Source organism: Daucus carota, chromosome 5 (genome assembly GCF_001625215.2).
Source record: "Daucus carota subsp. sativus chromosome 5, DH1 v3.0, whole genome shotgun sequence".
Lineage (NCBI taxonomy): Eukaryota > Viridiplantae > Streptophyta > Magnoliopsida > Apiales > Apiaceae > Daucus > Daucus carota.
Window position 1 is genome coordinate 45,660,796 of NC_030385.2, and position 22,955 is coordinate 45,683,750.

The 22,955-nt window shown below is 33.5% G+C and overlaps 2 protein-coding genes and 2 long non-coding RNA genes across 5 annotated transcripts; 1 reads left to right on the forward strand and 3 right to left on the reverse strand.

Annotated features, from left to right (window-relative positions):
* Positions 1-1,969: 1,969 nt before the first annotated feature.
* LOC108223798 (multiple organellar RNA editing factor 8, chloroplastic/mitochondrial) lies at positions 1,970-5,372 on the reverse strand. 2 transcript variants are annotated; one of them, XM_064092845.1, is made up of 5 exons: positions 4,918-5,372; positions 3,733-3,830; positions 3,550-3,615; positions 2,814-3,086; positions 1,970-2,774 (listed from the first exon to the last, which is right to left on the reverse strand). In XM_064092845.1, the coding sequence occupies exons 1-5, from the start codon at positions 5,304-5,306 to the stop codon at positions 2,227-2,229; spliced, it is 1,374 nt and encodes a 457-aa protein (XP_063948915.1). In that variant the 5' UTR covers positions 5,307-5,372; the 3' UTR covers positions 1,970-2,226. The 2 variants fall into 2 exon arrangements, with proteins under 2 accessions (XP_063948915.1, XP_017253706.1); XM_017398217.2 differs by having other exon boundaries at positions 1,970-3,086.
* A 597-nt stretch (positions 5,373-5,969) lies between these two features.
* On the reverse strand, positions 5,970-9,868 carry LOC108223941 (protein DJ-1 homolog B). The gene is made up of 8 exons (XM_017398418.2): positions 9,718-9,868; positions 9,421-9,621; positions 8,612-8,761; positions 8,310-8,492; positions 7,594-7,674; positions 6,935-7,135; positions 6,712-6,852; positions 5,970-6,369 (listed from the first exon to the last, which is right to left on the reverse strand). The coding sequence occupies exons 1-8, from the start codon at positions 9,739-9,741 to the stop codon at positions 6,172-6,174; spliced, it is 1,179 nt and encodes a 392-aa protein (XP_017253907.1). The 5' UTR covers positions 9,742-9,868; the 3' UTR covers positions 5,970-6,171.
* A 1,564-nt stretch (positions 9,869-11,432) lies between these two features.
* On the reverse strand, positions 11,433-13,144 carry LOC135152635 (uncharacterized). Its single transcript, XR_010292010.1, has 2 exons — positions 11,712-13,144; positions 11,433-11,619 (listed from the first exon to the last, which is right to left on the reverse strand). It is a non-coding gene; the product is annotated as an uncharacterized LOC135152635 (long non-coding RNA).
* A 4,420-nt stretch (positions 13,145-17,564) lies between these two features.
* LOC108221037 (uncharacterized) lies at positions 17,565-20,254 on the forward strand. The gene is made up of 2 exons (XR_001806853.2): positions 17,565-17,704; positions 19,987-20,254. It is a non-coding gene; the product is annotated as an uncharacterized LOC108221037 (long non-coding RNA).
* Positions 20,255-22,955: the final 2,701 nt, after the last annotated feature.

Genomic DNA, 22,955 nt, shown 5'->3' on the forward strand with positions numbered 1-22,955 from the left:
AAAATTTAATAATTTACTGATTAGATTTCGACTTGATTAAAAATCTCTGATTTATAAAAATATCTCAAATAAATATTCAAAATCCTAAATGGTAAGCTCACTGAATAATTTTGATTTTTTAATTCCGCGATTATAAAGGTAATATATGATGTATTTATTACATGTAGTTTATTACTCCCTCTGTTTCAAATTACATGTCCACTTTAAAAAAATCACATAGTTTAAAAAAAGTGGATTGTGAGAAAAAAGAGGTGTATTAAGTTATTAATTGAACATAATATGTGGTGTATGGTTGATCTTGAAAATATAAATTAGTAATATATGAAGGAGAGTTGATTTTGGAGATATAAATTGATATTGAAAGTTGAGGTGGACAAATATTTTGAAACAAATTTTTTTTTCTAAAGTGGACATGTATTTTGGAACGGAGGGAGTAATTTTTTTTTTTTCAAACTTGTAGTTTATTAATTGTTGATGACAGATTCAGGAAAATATCGTACTATAAATGTTGGAAAAGAATAATATCTGGAAAAGATTGCGAATAATGTGTGGTTTTTCATTTTCGGTGATTTTCATTAGTATGATAATTTGACATTCAACCCACTTTCAAATGACTTAAAATATACAACTTCAAATTTTGAGCGTAGTTAAAGTTTTTTAAAAGTTTCAAAAACCAGCTTAGACAAAGTGCTTAATTTTTTTTTTTTGACTTTGAGTTGTATATTGTCCCACATAAAGCTTCAACAAACATGCGTTTCTACTTTTCTTTTAGGCCATACATATTTATCAACGGTGCTCTGCTTATGCCTCAGAATTGGCCACACAATACTTTTTTTTTCTTTCTCAAGTGCCAGCTCCACATATAACACTTTTTAAATGAGGAGCAGATTGCTCTACTTTTCCATGAAGATAAACATCGTAAACGCATATCTCGCACGAGTAAAACTTTTTTCATAAATTAGCAAAATTATTGAACCATCACCGATTAAACACAAATAGTATTCCCCTTTTAATCTTCTTCTGCTTGGCCCATTGCTCACGGCTCACCAACTATTTTTACAACTCAGCCCAAAATATAACATGATATTTATAGAATCAGATGCTCTGAATGAAATTATTATTGAAACAATACCAATGTTGTGTTTGGTTGGAGAGAATGGAATGTATAAAATTACTTAGAACTAATAGAGATAGGAGGGAAGTTTTGGAATAAATGTAAGTGGAGCAAAATTGCTATGATGAGATTTGAGAAGAAATTGGGGGTAAGAGAAAATGGAGCATTCCATCTCAAATTGAATGTATGATCTCTAGCACATAATGTAAGGAATGGAATGGAGGAAGGAATGAAATTTGTTAACAATTATCCATAATATAGTTCATTTTTCATTCCATTCCTTCCGGAATCATTCACCCCAACCAAACACAACACAAGTTTTTAGAAGCGGTTTTTCCACATTGTGAGATACTTGACAAGTGTTGCAACCAACTGGAATGGATTCTAAACAACTGTATGCACCCTTACCCTTGTATTACCTACCTAAAAGGCTAAAACACAGAGGCACCAACATCTCTAGTTGATATTACAGTATATGCCAAAAAGATTCCAGCATCCTCAAGAATAGAAGCTAATTGTACTTAAACAAGGAATTAAGTTTTCAAGATGGGACTAACTTTAACATGAAACAACTAGCAAGACTCCTGATTTCATAACTATTTTGACTTATAGACGGAACACATCAGTTCTTCCAAATGGCCTACATAACTACATCTACATTGGTAACTTTTAAAGGAACTAAGTGAAGCACAAAAGAGAACAGCATCAAAATACCAAATCAATCGAACCTGAACTAGCTTCTACTGTGAACAATACAAAGTGGAAAGACCACGCAGCCTTTCAATATATTTTTCCTTTTTGCTAAAGAAAAGAACCAAACTCAAAATTGCATCCTCAACGAACATAAAGAGAAAGTAACAATACAACATAGAACCACTTCAAATTAAGCAACATATAACACATTACCACTACCAACACCATCAACCAAACATTATAGCAACATACATCTTTTGACAGTAAAATTAACAGGTGCATTACAAACATTACGTGCCAAACATATTAGCCAAAAGAAACTTCATTGTTATTAGTTTAACATTATCTTATGATAACTCTAGAAAGAAGAAGCTCTACCTAATAAAATGCTTCCTTAGGGAAGAAACTTTACAGCATGCTTATTGATAATTTCTTCCAGGCATATCCCTTTCAAGCATATCTTGGTTCTGGTATGAATTTCCAGCAGCAGGCATGTTTCCTGGGTAGTTCTGGTACTGGCTGTTTGGTCCTGGGCCAGACTGCTGATTATAGCCTTCATTGTTTGGCATGTTTCGGGGCTGAAAATTTCCAGTTCCACTGTTTGGAGGCACTCCTCCTCCCATATAATTTGGAGGTGGAGCGCCACCTCCTAAGTTATTCTGCTGCATCCCTCCCAAATTATTCTGAGGCATCCCTCCCATACTATCTTGTGGCATTCGCCCCATATTTGATGGGCCTCCTCCCATATTTGAAGGACCTCCGCCCATATATTGAGGGCCTCCAGGTCCTCCCATATTTTGTGGGCCTCCCATGCCAGGTGGCCCTCCTCCCATATTTTGTGGGCCTCCCATGCCAGGTGGCCCTCCCATATTTTGTGGGCCTCCTCTCCCTGGCGGCCCTCCTCCCATATTCTGTGGACCTCCCATCCCAGGCGGCCCTCCCATATTCTGTGGGCCTCCCATGCCAGGTGGCCCTCCTCCCATATTCTGTGGGCCTCCCATGCCAGGTGGCCCTCCTCCCATATTCTGTGGACCTCCCATTCCAGGTCCCATGTTCTGTGGGCCTCCCACTCCTGGTGGCCCTCCCATGTTATTAGGACCAGGACCTTGCCTGTTCTGCTGCATATTTTCTCTTTTTCGTTCAAAGTTTCTTGATCTATCAAAGTTGCGAGGTCGGTCATTGCGCCTATTTCTCTCATTTGCACGGGCATTGTTTCGCACCCACTCCTCATGATACTTAGGGTCATATGGCACAGCTTCTCCATTAATAAACGGTTCCCCTAGAACAAGAAAAATAAAACTCTATCAGCTTAACAAAATATTTTATGCACCAACGATGAAACATCAGCAAATGAAGATAATCTATACACTTTGGGTCAAACAGCAAACTGCTGCTATTGCTGTTTTATACAGAGCTTTAGAAAATGGACACACCTTTTCTTATTTTAAGGAGGATTGCAAAGCATAATAAGCTTTAATGATGCAAAGCTTTTAAATGATCAGAACATGCTACAGTTACACGATTTTTAGCAATTTCAGTAAGCTATTTTTAATCAAGTATGGAAAAGCTACCAGACAGGCGACAGCAGAGAAGATATCAACACATGTTCACAATTTATATAGTAACACTGGATACAAAATCACCATAAAGGTACAGGTCATTGAAAGGATTAGAGCATAGTATTTATGCTACTAAAAAAGAATAAACATACAATAGCTTACAAACTTCCATTAATTATTTACCTCCATAATCTTTATTTTTCACATCCAGGTAGGAGTCAGGAAGCACCCATCGAACCTTTTCCAGCTCTGGAAACGGAAAAGATAATAAGAAACGTTTAAACCACATCAAATAAAAATAAACAGAACAAATAGAAATAATCAGTTCAATTAGCAAAAGAAAAAGAAGACAAACAGATCAATTACCTTTCATCTTGTAAGAAAGTTCTTCAGAGATAAGTGCTCCAAATGCATAGTAATGCCGGGTTGATACGGAATAGATCTTCATCCTAGCTTCTTGTTCGCTACAAAACGAGCCACACAAATTTACATTAAACTATCATTACATATATCAAAAACGCTCAACACATAGACACTTAGACAGTATTACAGTACTAAAAAAATATGCTTAAATAGTCAATAAATATTAAATAATGCTTTAGATTACCATTATAAAGTTTATAAGAAGCCACAGTAGATGAAAACAAGTTAACCACAATAGTCACAATTAAACTAGACTATCCTAAACTACAAATTGTTGCTCGCTTCACTACAAACTAGCAATCTGTAAAGTAATTTTCATATATCCGCTGCTACAGAAATGCAACCAAAAAAAAAAGCCATATGACACCATCACATAGACACACACACACACACAAATGTGATATCATCAATTATCAGCAAACATATTATACTCATTTCAGTGACATTTGTTCACAGAAAACTGTCACAAAAACAACGCGACACACATTTCCCCCAATACAACCACAATAATACTAACCACAACCAGTGTTCTAAAAATCCCCGATTTAACCGATAAATCCCCGATTAATCCTCTGCAAGGTCGGTCACCGATCCGATTTTTGAAATCCGATTAATCCTTATATATATTTCATAATCGAAGTATATGTGATAAATTATTAAAATTAAAATACTATATTACTTTAAATATGAATAATTATAGAGTTTATGAATATAATAAATATATTAGTTACTAAATAACTAATATAATAATACTTAAATATTAAATAATATTTTAATATTAAAATAAACCCGATTTTAACTCCGATTAATCCTTCCGATTAATCCCCGATTTCCGATTAATCCTTGAATCGGTAGCTCAACCGATTAGGTCCGATTCCCGATTTCTGTAACACTGACCACAACACTAAATAACAACAATATCAAATTCAAAAATCACATATACCAAAAAGACAAAGGCTTAATACTGTAGTTATATATAACTTCTCACAGAAAAGGCACAAAATTAGTAACTAGCAGAAACAAAATTAATCATATACATGATATAATCAAATACATAATCAATCAAACATTATCAAATACGAAACATTATCGAAAACGATACTTGAAAATCGGAACGATATTGGATACCTGCCGACGACAGTAGCCAGAGTTTTGATATAACTATCAATAATCTCATCTCTCGTCGGTTCACCTTCCGGCTTCTCCATCACAATCAGCCAATGCTCAAAATCACATCCGTCGAGCAAAATCGTCTCCTTCGGTGGCCGATTACTAAAATTAGGGCTCGAATCGTTGAGAGACGACGTCGTCTGACGCGTAGCGAAGCATCGCACGGCCGGAGAGTGGCGCGCGAGGTTGAAAGCCACGGAGGTGATAGGGCGGAGACGCGAAAGAGACGACAGAGATGGGATAGATGAGGGGGGAGATTTGACGGAGAGAGATGAGAAGGAGCGAGAGAGGAGAGATGTGAAGTAGCTCTTTGTGAGGAGAGATGTTGAGAAAATGCGAGTCGCCATTTCTAGAGAGAGAAGTGATAAAACCCTAGCTTGGGAGTGAGAAGAGAGGATTGGGGGAGAGCTGTGGGTTTAGGTTATTTATATACTAATAATTAGAAATAAATAAAGTCAGTGTTTGATAAATCGAATTGAAATGATTGTTTCATATTATAAATTGAATAAAATCCAAGAACTAATTAAGTTTTGTAGTATTATATTTTTTCAAAAAAAAATTAGTATTAATATTTTATTAATATATAAGTCTAATACTTAATTTATTATTTAATATATTTTTAAACGTTAAAAATTAGATTATATTAAACATTCAGCTCTGTTTAGCCGCTTAAGTTGAAGTTTCTCGGAAAGAAAGTTCCAGTTCCTTTGGCTATAGTGCATTAGTACTAATGTCACTTGATGAGACCTCATTCCACAAGTCCTCAGGTGATGATGCATCTGCTGTATTAGTGTATTGTTACTGAGATTACTCAGATGATAACACCTAATCCTATCCGGTTACTGAGATGACAAGACCTAATCGTATAAATCAGGCATAAGAACGTTACAGAATGGTTCCGAATACTCAGGCTGCTCCATGAGTTAGGAATTGAGAAACATATTGATTTCAATCTCGTGAACAGATGTTAGAAGATATATGTAAACCTTGTAACTATACACTATCCGAGATGAAGAGAAATCACACCAACTGCATATATTCAAGAACAATCTCCATAATGTGGAGGAAATAACCGAGGTTCTCCTTACATCAATAAAAATCTTAGGCAAACTGCATGACTTATATTTATTACATTGCATGAGCAACTCACAAGTTTCAGCATTCATTGTAGTACGATAAAGGAAAAAAGGCATGTTCACTGCTGCAGGGATATTAAACGAGCATCGCCTTGCACAGCTCTAATGCTTTATCGCGTCCAAAGAACTTCTCTACCATTGCAAGTGCAAATTCCAAGGCAGATCCTGGTCCTTTGCTAGTTATTAAATTTCCATCAACCACGGTCCTATATTCAATCATACTTTGATCTGACAGCTCGTGGACCATTGGTGGAAATCCCGTTGCCTTTTTGCCCTGAATACAGTGAAAACATATAGGTTAGGCACATGAAGAAAACCAGAAAGCTACAGACCAGGAAAGTTGCTGAATGATCTGGAAAAAGCAGATGATGCTGTTAAAAAACCTTTAGTATATTTAAGCTCGTAATCATGTATGTATTTTATATATATGAGGAGGTAGTGATTAGAAGATATAGGGTACTTATCTCTTTATCCGTTCCCTTTTCCTTTTCTAGTAAGAGAATTATAGCGGATTTCACAAGATACGGAAACTTTTAAATTGACATATAATTGAATTTATTCTTTATACATATCATATAATGTCACAGTAAAAGGCAAGGAGGGTGGAAGAGAATACCTCGAGTAAGCCACAGGGCTCCAGACAATAACAAGGGGATGCACAGATAGCTCCATAAGGTCTATTTAATTCCTTCTGCTTCTTTAGTAATCCAATGAGAGTTTCTGTGCTTGCGAACTTTTTGGCACCGGGAAGTCCACCCTGCGTATATGCAGAACCAGAGTCTTATTTTGATTCTAAATCTTAACAAAGATTATGCTCATACTACAGTATAGACACTTACAGGCAACACAATCAAGTCATACTGAAATTTGGCAGCATCATCAATAAACATTTCTGTTACTATTCTCGATTTTCGTCGAGCCGAAATATCCAAAGTATCTTCGACTGACGCAATTGTAACAGTTGCTTTTGCTCTCCGCAGTACATCGATGATTGAAAGGGCTTCCATCTCTTCCGAGTCATCAGCAATAGGTACAAGAACCTGAATACAAAGATAAACATCCGTTTACTAGCCAGATGAATACACAATCATAAAACATGAATGTGCTAGACTCACACACCACAGACAAGGAAAGGTAGGACCTGCTCCGGGAAGAATAAGCCAGTTTCTTCAATACAAATAGGATATGGAAAAGCAGATTACCAGTTAAGAAAAAAAAAACTATTAGCTCTGTTTCTTTTGGTCGTAGTTGGAGGTCTGGGTTTTAACTTTGCCTTATTGTAATATTTAATATTATGTATATCTAACCAATTAGAAATCGTTTAAATGTACGTTTGTGTGTGTAAATTTGCCAAGCAGTAGTATTTTCTTTACCTACTTATATGTGTTTGCCATCCCAGTTTATAGAGAGAAGTGAAACAGATCTATAAACAGGCTGAAGATAAAGTAAATATATATGGTGACTAGTTTCGTAAAATACAATCCCAGCCAAGTAATACCTTCGGAGAACCACTATAAGTCCATTCAATTGGATTTATCTCAACCACAGTATATGCCTCTCCAGGATCGGGGCGCATCACCTGAGCAGAATGAATGGAGCATCATGTAAGAGTCTTTAAACAGATGACAAAAAGAAAAGATAAGCTTAATAAAGATACATCATGCCAGACTATTATATATATGAGAAAAAGAATCTGGCGTAAAATAGATCATTCTAATCAAAAACCTTTAAATGAATTGGTTTTAACACCTAACGAAAAATATAAAAGCTTAGGTTTCACTTTTTTAAATGGAGTCGGGTGTTTTTGATGCCTGAAAACTTATGGGCATCTAATTACAAAATTTCACCTTGTAATATAAGAATTTTACCAGATCCCTACAACTAAAAAGTACACTCTGGAAAACATTTGAGTGAAGGCGGGAGGAAATCCTGACAGTTTTCGAAAAACCTTCCCTCTCTACGGAGAGGTGAGAGGAATCTTCATAATTGATGAAAATTTGCTAAAGAGAATTTATCTTAGTCTTTAATTCTCACTGGTCACTACTCACATATTGTTTGATAGGTAGAAACTTCACTTAAACAGGTTTTGAGGAACCTATCAAGATCAAGGGGGGCATCAGCAAAAAAATTGAGCAGGCTTTACCGTAAACAAATGGAACAGGAACACAACGCTGTAAGATAACAAAGAAAAATTGACCAGAGACAAAGAAGTACCAGTGGTCCTTTAACTTCCAAAGCCTTTTCTTTTCCAAACAGGTTCTCAACGAGAACAAGACCGAACTCCATAGTGGTGCCAGGTCCACGACTTGTTATAACGTTCCCATCCTGCACGACTCGTGATTCCACTGGAGTTGCATAAGCAGACAGCTGCTCCATCAATGATGGATAGCAAGTGGCCTGTCCAAAAACAAGCATCTAAGTAACTACAAATCTGATAATCAAGCAAATTGCAACTCTAATATACAGCATCGAGAATGTAAATTATGTAACACAAAGCGAGCGCATCAAATTATTACTTTCAATCCCTTCAACAAGCCCCATGGTCCGAGAACCACAGCTGGAGATGCACATATTGCAGCGTAAAGTCTGCCCTCCTGAGCATGCTTTTTCACCATGCTTTCTAAAATCTCAGTGTCTCTGAGTCTGGCTGCACCTACCATACCACCCTGTACAAAGGGAAGCGGTAACAGTCATTAGTCATGCATGATGATTAATCCATCTAGACCAGATATTGTCCCAGAATGTAGAAATCTCCTGTTAATTTAAGTTTAGCATATTAAAATAAATTTACTAGTTAATAAATAGCACTTAAAAATAAAAACAGTGTATATGCAAAAAATCATAGTGAAAAATAAATATATCCAATTTTCCAAATAATCCTGCCTAGAAATTTCTAGAATCTTTAACAATTTCTAGAATCTTTATGAAGGGAAAAACAGACTTCGATTTAAATATTAGCACAGTCTATATTCGGAATTAAAAAAATAAAAATATACTAAAAATATAGACAAAATCTATAACACGTGTGACGTCTAAACAATTGTTGTGCACAATTTCTATATTATTGTTCAATTATCATTAATTTAAGATCAAATAAACAAATATTTTGACAATATAACTGTTCTCAACTAGATACGAGCCTATATTAGTTCAAATTATCAAAAAATTATAATCAAATGAACAAATATTCTGACAATATAACTGTTCTCAACTAAATCTGAGCCCGAGCTGGTGTGAGAGAGTCTCAAAGACTCAAACCATCTATTTGTGTGTTAGCTTTATGATGACGCAGAAAATAAAATCGTGTACAGAGAAAGAAGCATACAGGCAAAGCGATGAGATCATAAGTAGTATTAGCGCAATCAGAAATGAAAGCTTCAGCAACGATCTTCACGCCATGACTCTCGTCAATTTGAAGCTGTTCCTCCACAGAAGCCACCGTGACAACTGTCTCAGCTCTTCGCAACACATCGATGATCATCGCGGCCTCGACTGGCTCGGTGCCATTAGCAATCGGTACCAACGCCTGTGAAGATAAATTATCGTAACACAATTTAATATATGATTAACAACTATATTTTATTGAAAACGGAGAATATTTTAAGAGATTAGCTTAGCTTACTTTTAAAGTTGCTGCGGATGCCATTTGATGAAAAGTTGGTGCTACGTCGGTTATGGGATTTGACTATTTATAGAGATTAGTTAGATGTTAGACTCCGCACAGTTGGAATTTGGGGAGGTGAAGAAGCTTGTCATATAAATGATGACGGAACTTATGATTTATCGTGAATTAATGTGATAATTTGACAGTTTAAAATAATAATTTGAATAATTTTGGTTTATAAATTATTAAAATATTAATAATAAAAATAATTTATGATTTATAAGTGATAAAATAATATCTCAAATTGACTTATGATTTTAAGTAATTTTTTTAAGTATTACACAGATAGAAACAGTATTAAAATTTGGCTTAAATTTCATACAGCCTCTTTGTGTTTCATGTTTCAGACTAATTTATAATATATTCTTCACTGAGTTAGAAAATTAATTCATTGTATTTGTCATTATATTTTTTATTAAATATTAACAACTTTTTAATATGAACTTTATCTGATTTTAAATAATTAATAACATATTATTATAGTTATTTTAATTTTTAGTTCTGACAGGTACCAGGTACTTCGTGGTGTACAACTTTAACTTCCCAACCAACCTGCACCAGTTGTGTGTTGTCCTGTAGTAACAATGAAGTCAAGATTAGACCAAGGCGATTCAACATCAGCATAGTAAAGACTGAGTACTGTACATCGGTGAAATGGGGACAGAATCGGTCCGTCTTGATCGTGGTGCGTATGATGACGCTGATGTCATGTTGTTTTCATAATCACGTATTAACAACTACTTTTTGATTGGACTAGATTTTTGTTCATCAGCACACATTAACAACTAATTTTTGATTAGATAAGATTTTTGATTGATGTAGATTTTTGTGTATGCAGAAGGATCATCATTATTAATGAGATGAGAACCAACGAAATTCCACCTCTAGCCAAAAAGTGATTGCTAGTGTGCTCGTGAGCACACCAGAAGATCGGTCTCTTGAATAGTGTTACGTAATTTGTTGTGAGCTTCCGTGCATGGTCCAACCATGGCAAAAAGTTTGAAGTGATAAAAACCAATATTATGGGGGCTGTATGGTAAATTTTTAAAAATGTTACTTATTGTTTAAAAGAGAGCAGTGAATTATAAGTGATATATACATATGATTTATAAGTTTTTAAAGTGTTTGGATAGTGAATAATAAATCAGTGGAGATTTTGATAATTCACATTTATAAGTACATTTATTTTAACAATTTATTTTTTATTAATAAATATATATAATTTATCACATATCTGTAAGGTAAAAGAAATATATTAAATAAATTAACCAAATTAATTAGAAGTTACTCCCTCCGTCCCCTCCAATTCTTATCGTTTGGAATGGGGTGCTCGGCACGCATTTTAAAGCTCATATAAAATATAGTTCTATAACTTATTTTTATAATTTTCTTTTTCTGAATAAAAATTTAAACATTAGATTTTTATTCAGGAAATTTTTTTAAAAAAAATAAGTCATGTAAATATACTTTATATGAGCCTTAAAATGCGTGCCGAGCACTCCATTCTAAATGATAGGAATTGGAGGGGACGGAGGGAGTAGAAGTTATTAAGTCTTAAAAACCTGGGGGTTTTCAAAGATATCATACACAAGCCTGGAAAGTTTTTGCAAAAATATTTTAATGTTTTTTTGAAACAAAGGTGTTAATCTAATAATCGAAAGTCATACGGCATCTACACCAATGATCGAGTCGAATAAACTGGAAATTGCAATCGCCTGTTCTCATGAAGAGACAGTTAAACGATATTTTGAAGATTAAATATATACAAATACAAATACCCGCTTCATGCATCCTCGTTGAATCACCGGTACCCTCTTCATCATGCCCTAATAGAGCTATCGTTTGAGCTATCGACCAGAACTGCGATTCCATACAAACTTTCATCATCAAATCAAAACACCCGCTTACAATGAAGAAGCGAAAACAAAACTCTCACGAGGAGAGAAAACAACCTTAGATCTGGAGCGGAACCACAAAAACAAGAGAAATCAGACTAAAAATCCACCCGATTGAAACATAGTGGAAAGACAGCGAAATCTCCGATGGTTTTAGATCTAAGAATCTTTTCGAGAATAGATCTGGAACAGAACCACAAAAACAAGAGAAATCGGACTGAAAACCCACCCACTTGGAAGAGAAACAGCGAAATCTCCGATAGTCTTCGATCTAAATTTCAGAAAAGAAGTATTATTCGAAAACTATAAAGAAAGCAAAGTAATTAACTGATTTGGGGCTTTCCACCGGTGAAAACCGATGGAAGCCCCAGGCGGCTACAGCAAGAGAGAGGCTAGGCTCTAGAGAGAATTAGGGTTAGATGAGGAGGCACCATGTAAAAATATTTTAATGTTTAAAAATAAATTGCAAAAGCACAATCTTTCCAAATAAGACTCTCCGAATGATGAAGGAAGATCCTTGAGGCCGGTATCAGATCCGGTTACGATGTTTGGCAGAAACTTAAACATAACCATCCTTTCTTTGTATGTATTTGTGTGTGTGTGATAATTGAAATCATAAAATTGATCCTAAAAGTGGAAGCACGGAGGACATGATGGTTGTTGTGCGGCAGTATCGACCATGGTTAGGTTTTTATATGGATTTTCTTAGAGTATCATCTGTGCGTGACGGCCGGAAAATGAAACACGGCAAGAGTTCAAAAAAGGGAGTACTTCGAAAAAAATATCGAAATTGCAAGGTACTTTTAGAGCATCTCCAACGGTGTTGGCTATAATAGTTGGCTAAATTGGACCGGTAAGACGTTATGTAAAATTTGCTGAACCTGTAAGACATTTCGCTTCAATGGTATTTCCTATATTCGTTGGCTATAATTTAAAGATAGTATGTTATTAATATTTTAGATTGTTAAAATAGAATATATCAGTTCAATATGGTAATAAATGATGTGCAATCATCCTACAGATTTCTTACAGAACTGTAGAGGTTCGACAAATTTAGCCATCCATAGAAGGTTGGCTAAATTTATAGACAACAGGTCACCATGGTTGGAGTGTGAACTTTTGAAGTGGTTGACTAAATTTTTTATTTTTGGCATGACAACTCACCTTTTAGCTAAGGAGTCTTGATGGTTGGAGATGCTCTTATATTCCCTCGTCTCAAAAACAGTGAGCTAGTTTGACTTTCACGGCGATAAACATATAGTAAGTTTAGTTGAAAAGTGGGTAAAGTGGTGGTACCTACCAATATTTAATAATAGATTTGAGATAGTGAAGGAAAATAATGAGTGTAATAGTGTTTATTACTCCCTCCGTCTCAAAATACATGTCACATTTGACTTTTAACTAGTCAAATTGACTCATCTTTGACTATACATAAAAAATTATTTATTTATTATTTTTAAACATAAAAAGTTATATATTAAAATAAACTAGATATATTTTCTAATGATATTTTTTTAATTATATAATACATATAAATTGCAGTCAAATTATAATCAATTTGACTAGTTAAAAGTCAAATGTGACATGTATTTTGGGACGGAGGGAGTATTATAGAATGGAGATAGTGGAAGAAAGTAGTGGGTGTAATAGTGAAAAGTAGTGTTCAAGTATGGTAGGTTCATTCTTTTTGGGACGTCCCAAAAAGGAATAAGGGTCACATAAAATGGGACGGAGAGAGTAATTATTTTCAATTAAAACAGTAAAGTTGTAAAAGATTAGTATTTTTTAAAAAAATCCTAAAATTATTAACATAATAATAAATTGTTATAAAATGTCTTTAAAATCGTCCTTTACATATTTATAAAATAAATTTCAAAAAATAAAAATAAGTTACCTAAAAAATTGGAATTTTCAAAATTTTCATATGTTAACTTATAAATAAAAAAATAACTTATAAATTCATTACGCAAACAGTGCAAATAATTTCTGGATTCATAAGCACATCCAAACACCCAAAAAAAACTCTACAATTTTAGGAGATCAATGGAGTTCGTGTCATATCTTTCGAAGATTATGTGGTCACCGGAACTCGTGAAGATTCCGTATAAATTGTTTCCAAATCCGATCCATCGTTGTCTATGTATATGACAGGATTGTGCAATATTTTGCGGGCAAAAGACCGTTGTGACAACTAGATTTCATTCCGAATTCGATATGATGTCTGGATAAGTACGATAATCAACTTGGCACTTGCTATCAGACAACCTGGCACTTGCTATCGTTTGTACGTTCCTCGTATTTCGCGTTGGAACATGACAAATTATCGAGTTCAGAATGTAGTGTAAACAAATCTTTTAGAAGCCGCTCGGAAGCTGCTCGGAATCAGCCTCCATGCACAAGTGCACGACCCCTTGTCTTTACCTTCTCTTCTAAAAAGGACATGAAATAAAAAAAAAAAAAAGGCTCCCCGGATTTTTTTTTAAATTGTTTTTTTTTGCTAATTTTATTGAATAAAAACAATTCAAGTTATGCTTTTTTGAATAGATACTACCTCATCCATGTACTTTAAAGTTTTTATAAAATATTACAAAACTTTGCTTTCAAAAGTTTAATGAAGAAACATTTTATTAAATAATTTATGAAATTATATTGTATAACAACGTAAAAATACGTGTTGAATACCATCTCTCCAACTATACTTTTTCAAGGGCGGACGGAGCACCCTTTTTTCTTTCCCATATATTATATATCTGTAGCTTTTTGTCCTTTACACAATTATTATTGCATATTTTAATATCAAATATTACAAATAGCACTGAAAATAAAATTAATCCATAATATCTACCTTCGATTTTTTATTAAATTAATTAACAAAGGCATGTTGTTTGATTGTAAAAAAATAAATCCTGTAATTTCTTTTACATTAGTGGATATAATTATACCTCGATTATTTTATTTCTACAAAATCAATTACGAGAGGATAAACACGGAAGAAGCCGTGGAGTAATTGAAAAGAGGTGTTTTAGGCCAATTTGGAGTTTGATAATTTGAAAGGGAATTAGTGAACATGGCTCAAGCTGTTGAGTGCAAACTAAAATTTAGGTTCGATTAACCAACGACGATGAGGGTTCATCAAGGTGTTGAATTAGCTGGAGTTGGAACCTGTAGGTTTGAACCCTGAACAGATAACGTTAAGGTTCTTGTTGATGTGGGGGCATATATGCTAATATTAAAAAAGAAAAATGTCATAAACTTTAAAAAATTATTTTTAGAAATTTGTTCGAATTTACTCCCTCTGTTTTGAAATATAAGTCGTTTGATTTTTTGGCATACATTTCTAAGTGCTTTGACTGTATTGTTAAAATTATTTTTTTTAATTTTTTTTGAATTAAAATATATGATTGATATTTTAATCTGAAAAAAGAAAATATTAAAATTAATAATTTTTGATAGGGAACATTCACATTATTACTCCTCGTGATTAGAACACAGTCACCCAATCAAATCTATCTATCACATCATTAAAAAAATGTTCCACTAAACAACCCCAGTTCAGTTGCTGGGTCGTTTGGATGGATTTCTAACAGTCAGGTTTATAACAAAAAATTAATATATCTCGCGCATTTTAAACACTAGACAAGAAAAAAAGTTCCGATTGAAAAGCGCTGGACAGACCTCGTCCAATGTTTTTTTAAGAGGTAATTGCATATCGCACTCCCTAAGTATCGTTCAAAAACGATATTGTACCCATACTTTGAGAAACTCAACTCGCACCCCCTATCTTTACATTTCACGAACGATATGCACCCCCTCCGTTAAATTCCATTAAATTCCGTTAACTTCCGTTAAAATACTCCTTCCGTCTCAATTTACATGTCCTTTTTGCTTTTCGCGGGGTCAAATTGACTAATTTTTGATCGACTATTAGAAAATATTTATTTATTATTTTAGGAAATAGAAAGTTACATATTAAAATAGACTAGATTTACTTTTTTGATGATTTTTTTTTAAAAAATTTTGTTTAATTAAGCTATCCCCAAGTCAAAATGATTTTACATATCAAATTTTTGTTTGATAAAAGTGTATATTTTATAAAAATATCACATAATATTTATTTTTTATATTTAAAATAGTTTATATTTTAAGTACTTAATACACATACCACTAAAAATTTAAAATAATTTGATATGTAAAATCATTTTGACTTAGGGATATCTTAATTAAATAAAAAATAAAAAAAATATCACCAAGAAGTGAATGTAGTCTATATTAATATGTAACTTTCTATTTTCTAAAATAATAAATAAATATTTTGTAATAGTTGGTTAAAAATTAGTCAATTTGACTTCTCGAAAAGCAAAAAGGACATGTAAATTGATACGGATGGAGTATTTTAACGGAAGTTAGCAGAGGGGGGTGCGTATCGTTCTTGAAATGTAAAAATAGGTTGTGCGATTTGAGTTTCCAAAAGTATGGGCACAATATCGTTTTTGAACGTAAGTTAGGGGGTCCGATTTGCAATTACTTGTATAGTGACTTAACGGAGTTAACGGCGGAGGGGTGCATCTCGGGTTTGAACTGTAAAGATAAGGGGTGCGAGTTGAGTTTCTCAAAGTATGGGTACAATATCGTTTTTGAACGATAGTTAGGGGGTGCGATATGCAATTACCTCTTTTTTTAATAATAATCCTAGTCAGAATATCCATCGATCAAGGAACTTGTAACAACCTCAAAATTTCAAGTACGTAAATAAAATAATTATTTAATTTTATGCGATTAAAGTTATTATTTAGTTACTACTCCCTCCGTCCCCTTGAATAATATACATATGAAATGGGCACGGAGACTAAGAAAAGTGTATAAAGTAGTATGAAATAATAGGAAAGAGAAAGAAAAGTGGTTATAGTGATGGGACCCATTAATTTTTAATATATAAAAGAGTGATAGTGGAGTAAAAAGTACTCCCTCCGTCCCAATCAATTCTATACAGTTTCCTTTTTGGGACGTCCCATCATTTCTATACATTCCAAATATAGTAACTTTTAATAATATAAAACACTATTACACCCACTTTCTTCTTCCACTATCTTCATTCTATAATAATATAAACACTATTACACCCATTATTTTCTTCCACTATCTCAAATCTATCATTAAATATAAATGGGTCCCATCACTTTACTCACTTTTCATCTCACTTTACTCATTTTTTACACATTTTCTTGGTCTCCGTGCCCAAACCAAATGTATACAATCTACCGGGACGGAGGGAGTAGTGTGAAAAGGAAAGAAAAGTGAGAAAGTGGTGGGACCCATTAACTAATTTGGGAAAGTTTTGAAATGTATAGAATTGAGTTGGACATCCCAGAAAGGAAAGTGTATAGAATTAAATGGGACGGAGGGAGTATTTAATTGTGAGTTTATGGTTTAAATTGATACGTAACACATTTTTGGATGATATAAGTTTAGTTTACATTGAACAGCAAATTAAATTATTTACGTACCATTAAGATTTAAATATTGGCTACGTAAATAATTTGGTAGAGGTATAGTTTTATTATGACCTGAAATATTATAAACATTACGGGTTAGCTAAAATAAATATTTCGTTCTAAAATATTCAGAGAAATATTAGAATTAATTATTCTGGCATTTATAGCTTTGAATAGGAATTATTAAATAAGCCGGGACTGAAATATTCGTTAAATATATGTAATAGATAAAACCATTCCGAGACGTTAATCTGCGAGCAAATAGATAAATATAATAAAAAATAAAATATTCTAAACCGACTAAACAAAACCAGTGGATGGTTTTCTAGTACACTGGAAATCGAAGCACATGGTTTTTATGAGTAGCCTCCAAGTAATTATATCATTAAGGAAGTAATTAGTAAGTCATTAAGAGTTAATTAAATTTATAAACTACTATAGATACCCCAGCCTAGTTAAGGAGAATGTTTTCACAAAAATGTAAAAACAAGGAGAGGTTCTGGTTAATGGGAATTTGAGAAGAAGGCTGATAATTAAGTGCACATTTCCATAACTAACGTAAGCACTCAACATCTCTCATAAACCTTTCTTTACTCATTATGTCTACTTGGTCCCGCATTTTAATTTCAAGCTCTGCTAGTATATAACAATGGAGTATAGCAACTTTTTCTCATTTATTTATTTATTTGACAAGATTAATTCAATAAAAGGTCATGCTTAATTAGGTTTTTTTTTAATAAACTGATTTTGTGGAATTGTTGTGAAGCTATGGTGCTGAGTTATTGTTGAGAAGCGAGAAGAAGGTCGGCGATGGTGGATTTCGGGACTGAGGCGGTGAGCTGAGGGGAAAGAGAGTAGCAGGGGTGGGGAGGCGGCGTGCGCGAGGTCGCCGGTGAGGGGGCCGGTGAGACAGCGACGCCGTTGTTCCGAGAGAGAGAGAGAGAGAGAGAGAGATTAGTCGGGAGAAAGAACAGTGGCGGAGGGCCGCCGGAGCCGAGCTCCGGCCGGCGGCAGTGGTGAGGGAGAGGAATGCAAGGGAGATAAATGGAGCGGTAAAATGATAAATTTGGAATAGAATATTTAAGTGGGAAATTAATTGATTAGTAAAATATTAATCTTGGGAGAGAGTATTAAATCAGGTTTAGGCATTGAGAATTGGTAATTGATTAAGAGATAATATCATACTTTGGTCTTTTAATTAATGGTGGTTATATCATTAAGTGAACGAGAATATATTTATATATAGTGGATTTTAGAATTAATGGTGGTTATATCATTAAGTGATCGAGAATATATTTATATATAGTGGATTTTAGAATAAGATGGATTAATTCGGATAATAGATTTGATAAAAGTTTGTGAATGGATAGAAATGTGAGAATTTAGGAAATATTTTATAACTAGTTTAGCACTTCAATAAATAATTTTGGAGAAGAATTTATTTGGAATTGAAATACTGTATAACAAAAGTGAGAGTAATTTGGAATTTAAAGAGTAATCTCGAGATTTAGTTATTAATTAATTCATGTATATACATTGTCAAATGGGATAGTTGGACCAAACGTTAAGATTCCCGCATTAAGTGATTAAATATTTGTTCAATTAAACAAATCTAGATAATTAACATATGAGATTATATTATATAAAACGTTGAGATCTAAGAATAATTAGTTAGAAAGGTTAATTCGGGAATTTGTTTAAATAATTAAAGAAGGTTGATTAATAGTCAATTTTAATATAAGTCATAGATCAAAAATGTGTACAAGTATAAAAGTGAGAAGTTATGGAATCGGTTAACTGATTAAAAGACCGGTTACATTATTTGAGCGGGAGACTGTACTTGCTATATAATAAATCGTTTAAGATTCTTATTTCTTTTAGAATGAAAATACTGAATCTGTTACTTTGCATGACTTAGTAGATGTAATATTCAGAAGGATGGGTCTGATTATACGTGATAATTACAAAAAAATATTTGAAGCTAAGGACTTCAGGCAAGTTCACTATCTCTGTCTTGACGTGAAGCTTTTCGTGCCTATTTAATATTTTGTGAAAAGTGTTGATTGTGAAGATGTTATGTTTCGTACTATTGTGATTCGAGAAAATATCTCCTTTTCATTTTGGAGGCTTTACATATATTGTTCGTGTATTACTTTTTATAATTCGAGCCCTCCCATTGTCCGGGAATGAGCTAATCCTATAACGATAATATTTTGAATCTTCGAAACTTGATGTGAATATATTACAGCAATGATCTCAATTTATTCTTTTTGGAGATCATTTTATCCTTTGGAGTCTAGTTCTTTTAATTATCTTTCACTTCTACCTTCGGGTAATCTTTGTTATGGCAATAGAGTGCATTGTTCGCACTTATTTGATAAAGAGGAGTAGTGATGATTGAGAAGTGGTTGTTTGAGAAAATTTCCTTGTATTCGGAGGAATCTGTTCAAGCTGGTCAACACGAATTTATTAAATTCGTGGTAGAGTTGAAATTCACTATCTGGTAAGGCAGATAGTAGGGTTCCAGTGTTAAACCCTGATGCTAGCAAAGAGAGTGTTGGTGTGTCTTCAGTGGTTACGATCAGACCACTAGGACTACACAGGAGAACGGTATTCACGAAATGGTGCTGATCGAGCCATGTAGTGTTACCGAGGGGTGGAAGACCAGCGTTCTCTTTACTTGAAATTGTGTTGTCATTTGATGGTAACTGTTTTGTTACTTTGACTTGAATTGTCTTCCATGCTTTATTTGCATATTCTGTTAATTGTTGTGTCGTGCTATGTGGACTTGCTGAGCAATTAGTTGCTCATTCTTGTATCTACTTATTCCTTTTGAGCAGTAAAGAGTAAATATGGCACAACTCAAGGAAACCGCCCAGAAACGGGTTTTGGCAAGGAGAAGGAAAAGGCACATCACATGAGCTGAAGCTGCTAGGCAATGTTGTTTGGTGGTACAAACTATAGTTATTATAATAGTCTGTAATCAGACTTGCTATCATGTAATAAAGTTAGACTTGGTAGTAGTGTTGTAAGCGATCGACCCTGGATTTGTGGGGCGAGAGTTGGTTGTATAACATTAAAATGTAATGCAAGTGTTGTTTTGAGCCAGATGTTTAGTGACGGACCAGATCTGCGGAATGTGGATCTGGGGGCGTCACAGAACTGAGTGTTATTTAACCTGTCTCTGGCATACGTATGTCCGTATGTCAGGATCTGGACCCAAAAACATTTTGAATTTATATGTTTTCTGAGTTATCACCGTAAATAATTTGATATATATTATATTTAATTCTCATTTTTAGAATGTCATTCTGTAAACTGATTATTCATTCAATTTGTATATAAAGCGTATTTTATGTGATAATATATAAAATAGACCTCGAATATAATATATTACAAATATTTATTTATATAGTTAAGGGTTTCAATTTCAATTTAAATTTAAATAATATATATTTGTGAGGACGCAGACATCAGCTTTCATAAATAAATTTATTTTTTAAAGTAATAACAGTATCCTGTTATAAGTTTTATTCCCAGACCAACAGAGAATCAGATCCCCTTTTTCCCGAGAGATTTTTTGAAGCTCGCACAGTCGCAAAGAATAAGTCGACGTAAGAGCAAGTCCAATAGGTGTGCTAAATCAAGTCTTAAATCCAAAAATAGGGAATATGGGATAAAATTGCACTCCAACACTATGCTAGTGATGTGCTAAATCACTAGCACAAGCCTCCCCTTCCCTATTTTTAGAATATACTAGCCACTTCTAAACTATTTTTATCATTAAAATATTCATTTCCCTTTCTCCTCCACATCATTTCCCTCTCTCTTTTTTCCCTCTCTCCTCCACTATTTAATATTATTATAATAATAGGAAATGGATATATGAAGTAGTATTGGAGCTCATGTGCTAAATCTTGTGCTAAATCACTAAGACATATTACTTTATAATATTTTTAAGGAACCTCTTAGCATAGTGTTGGACTTGCTCTAAAGAAGTCCAGATTCACGAATGTTATTGAAGTGACAAATTGAAACGCAGGCCTGCGCTTGCTTTCTTAACAGAAGACACTTTGGTCAGGCCCAACTATTAACTAACCACATGATTTATTTTAAGTATCCATAAAATAGACCATGGACCATGAACAACATTATAGCAGCACTGGAAAATTGAAGGGGCATGGGCTTAGAGCATCCCAGCGCGAGCCTACTTGCTGCCTGGGGACTGCCAAAGTGACCTGGGAAGTGGCCGTACGCGCTGGAGCAACAGCAAAAAAGTGGCTGAGCCCGTTACAGTGGGCTGAGCCCAAGTCAATATAATAATAAAAAACCTGCCTGCTTTTTCTTTTTTTTTTTTTTATAAAAAGGAATCAATTCATTAATCAAAAGCCATATGGCATCTACAAACACAATCGAAATTGGACAGACGCTGAAGAATATCGTTGTTGAATCCTTCTTTCTTGGAAAGACAACTAATGCCTGCTTTGATTTTGAGCTTTGTCAAATTTATATGTACATGTTCGATTAACCTGCATGCAAACTAACGTAAACATTTTTAATTATAATATTTTTGTAATATTTTATTATATTATTTTTGTAATGTTTTCTCTAATTATATAATATATTTTAATTATATAAAATACAATCATTTAAAAACATACTTCCATTTATTGTTTTTAATAATAAACGGAAGTATGTTTTTTAATCACTTTAAATTATGTTTAAAAAGTTAAAGTCACAATTAAAAAGGAACGGACAGAGTATTATATAAAGAAAAATAAGATTTGATGGGACCCATTTGTAAGTGGAAGTGGGCTTGTGCACTTGAGCAACCTGACCACATTTTTTCAGAGTCCATTTCATGCTTATGTGGCACTAAAAAAGACCCACATGTAAGAGGACTTGGGCTCCCCCACTGGGGATGCTCTTATGGCCTTTCTGGGCTTACACAGAAATCAAAACAACTTTTATGTTGTATGTGGTTGGGATGAATGAAATAAAATGAGTAAATAAAACACTTGAAATAATAAAGATATGAAGAAAGTTTTGAAAAAAATTTAAATGAGTGCAAAATTGCTGTGATGAAATTTGAGAAGAAAATGAGGATAGGAGAGAATGGAGCATTCCATCTCAAATTGAAGGGGTGATATCTTGCATATGATGTAAGGAATGGAATAGATGAATGAATGAAATTTCTTAAAAATTATCCCTAACATAGTTCATTTTTCATTCCATTCCTTCCGTAATTATTCACCCCAATCAAACACAACATTAGTACTTTCAACTGATCATTTCTTAACAAAAAATAAAAATCACATTTTTATTCTTTTAAATTGATAATTATTCAAGATAGATCGTATCAACTGCATAATAACATAATTTTTAATATTTTTGTCAAATATATATAAATTTCAGTTAGATTTTGATCAAGTTGACCGTTGAGTCAGAACTGAACAATTAAAATGGACTGAGGAAAACATTTAAATGAATAAATCAAATTTTTTCATCTCATATATACACACACACATATATTGCACGTATAAATATGATGTTTTATTATTGCTGTCATCACGAAAACTACATTAATTATACGTGAATATCATCAATATTTTTTTTAATTTGTTAAAATTTCATAATTACTTGTTTAATATTTATTAAAGTTGTGCGGGTTAATGATAATCGACGTTGAAAATAGTATAAAAATTACGTTGAAAAAAGAAGATGACATAATAGTATTTTTATCCATCAATATGAAAAGTGATATTATTGTACAAATATGTTAAAATGATGGTAATTCAATAATCCTTTC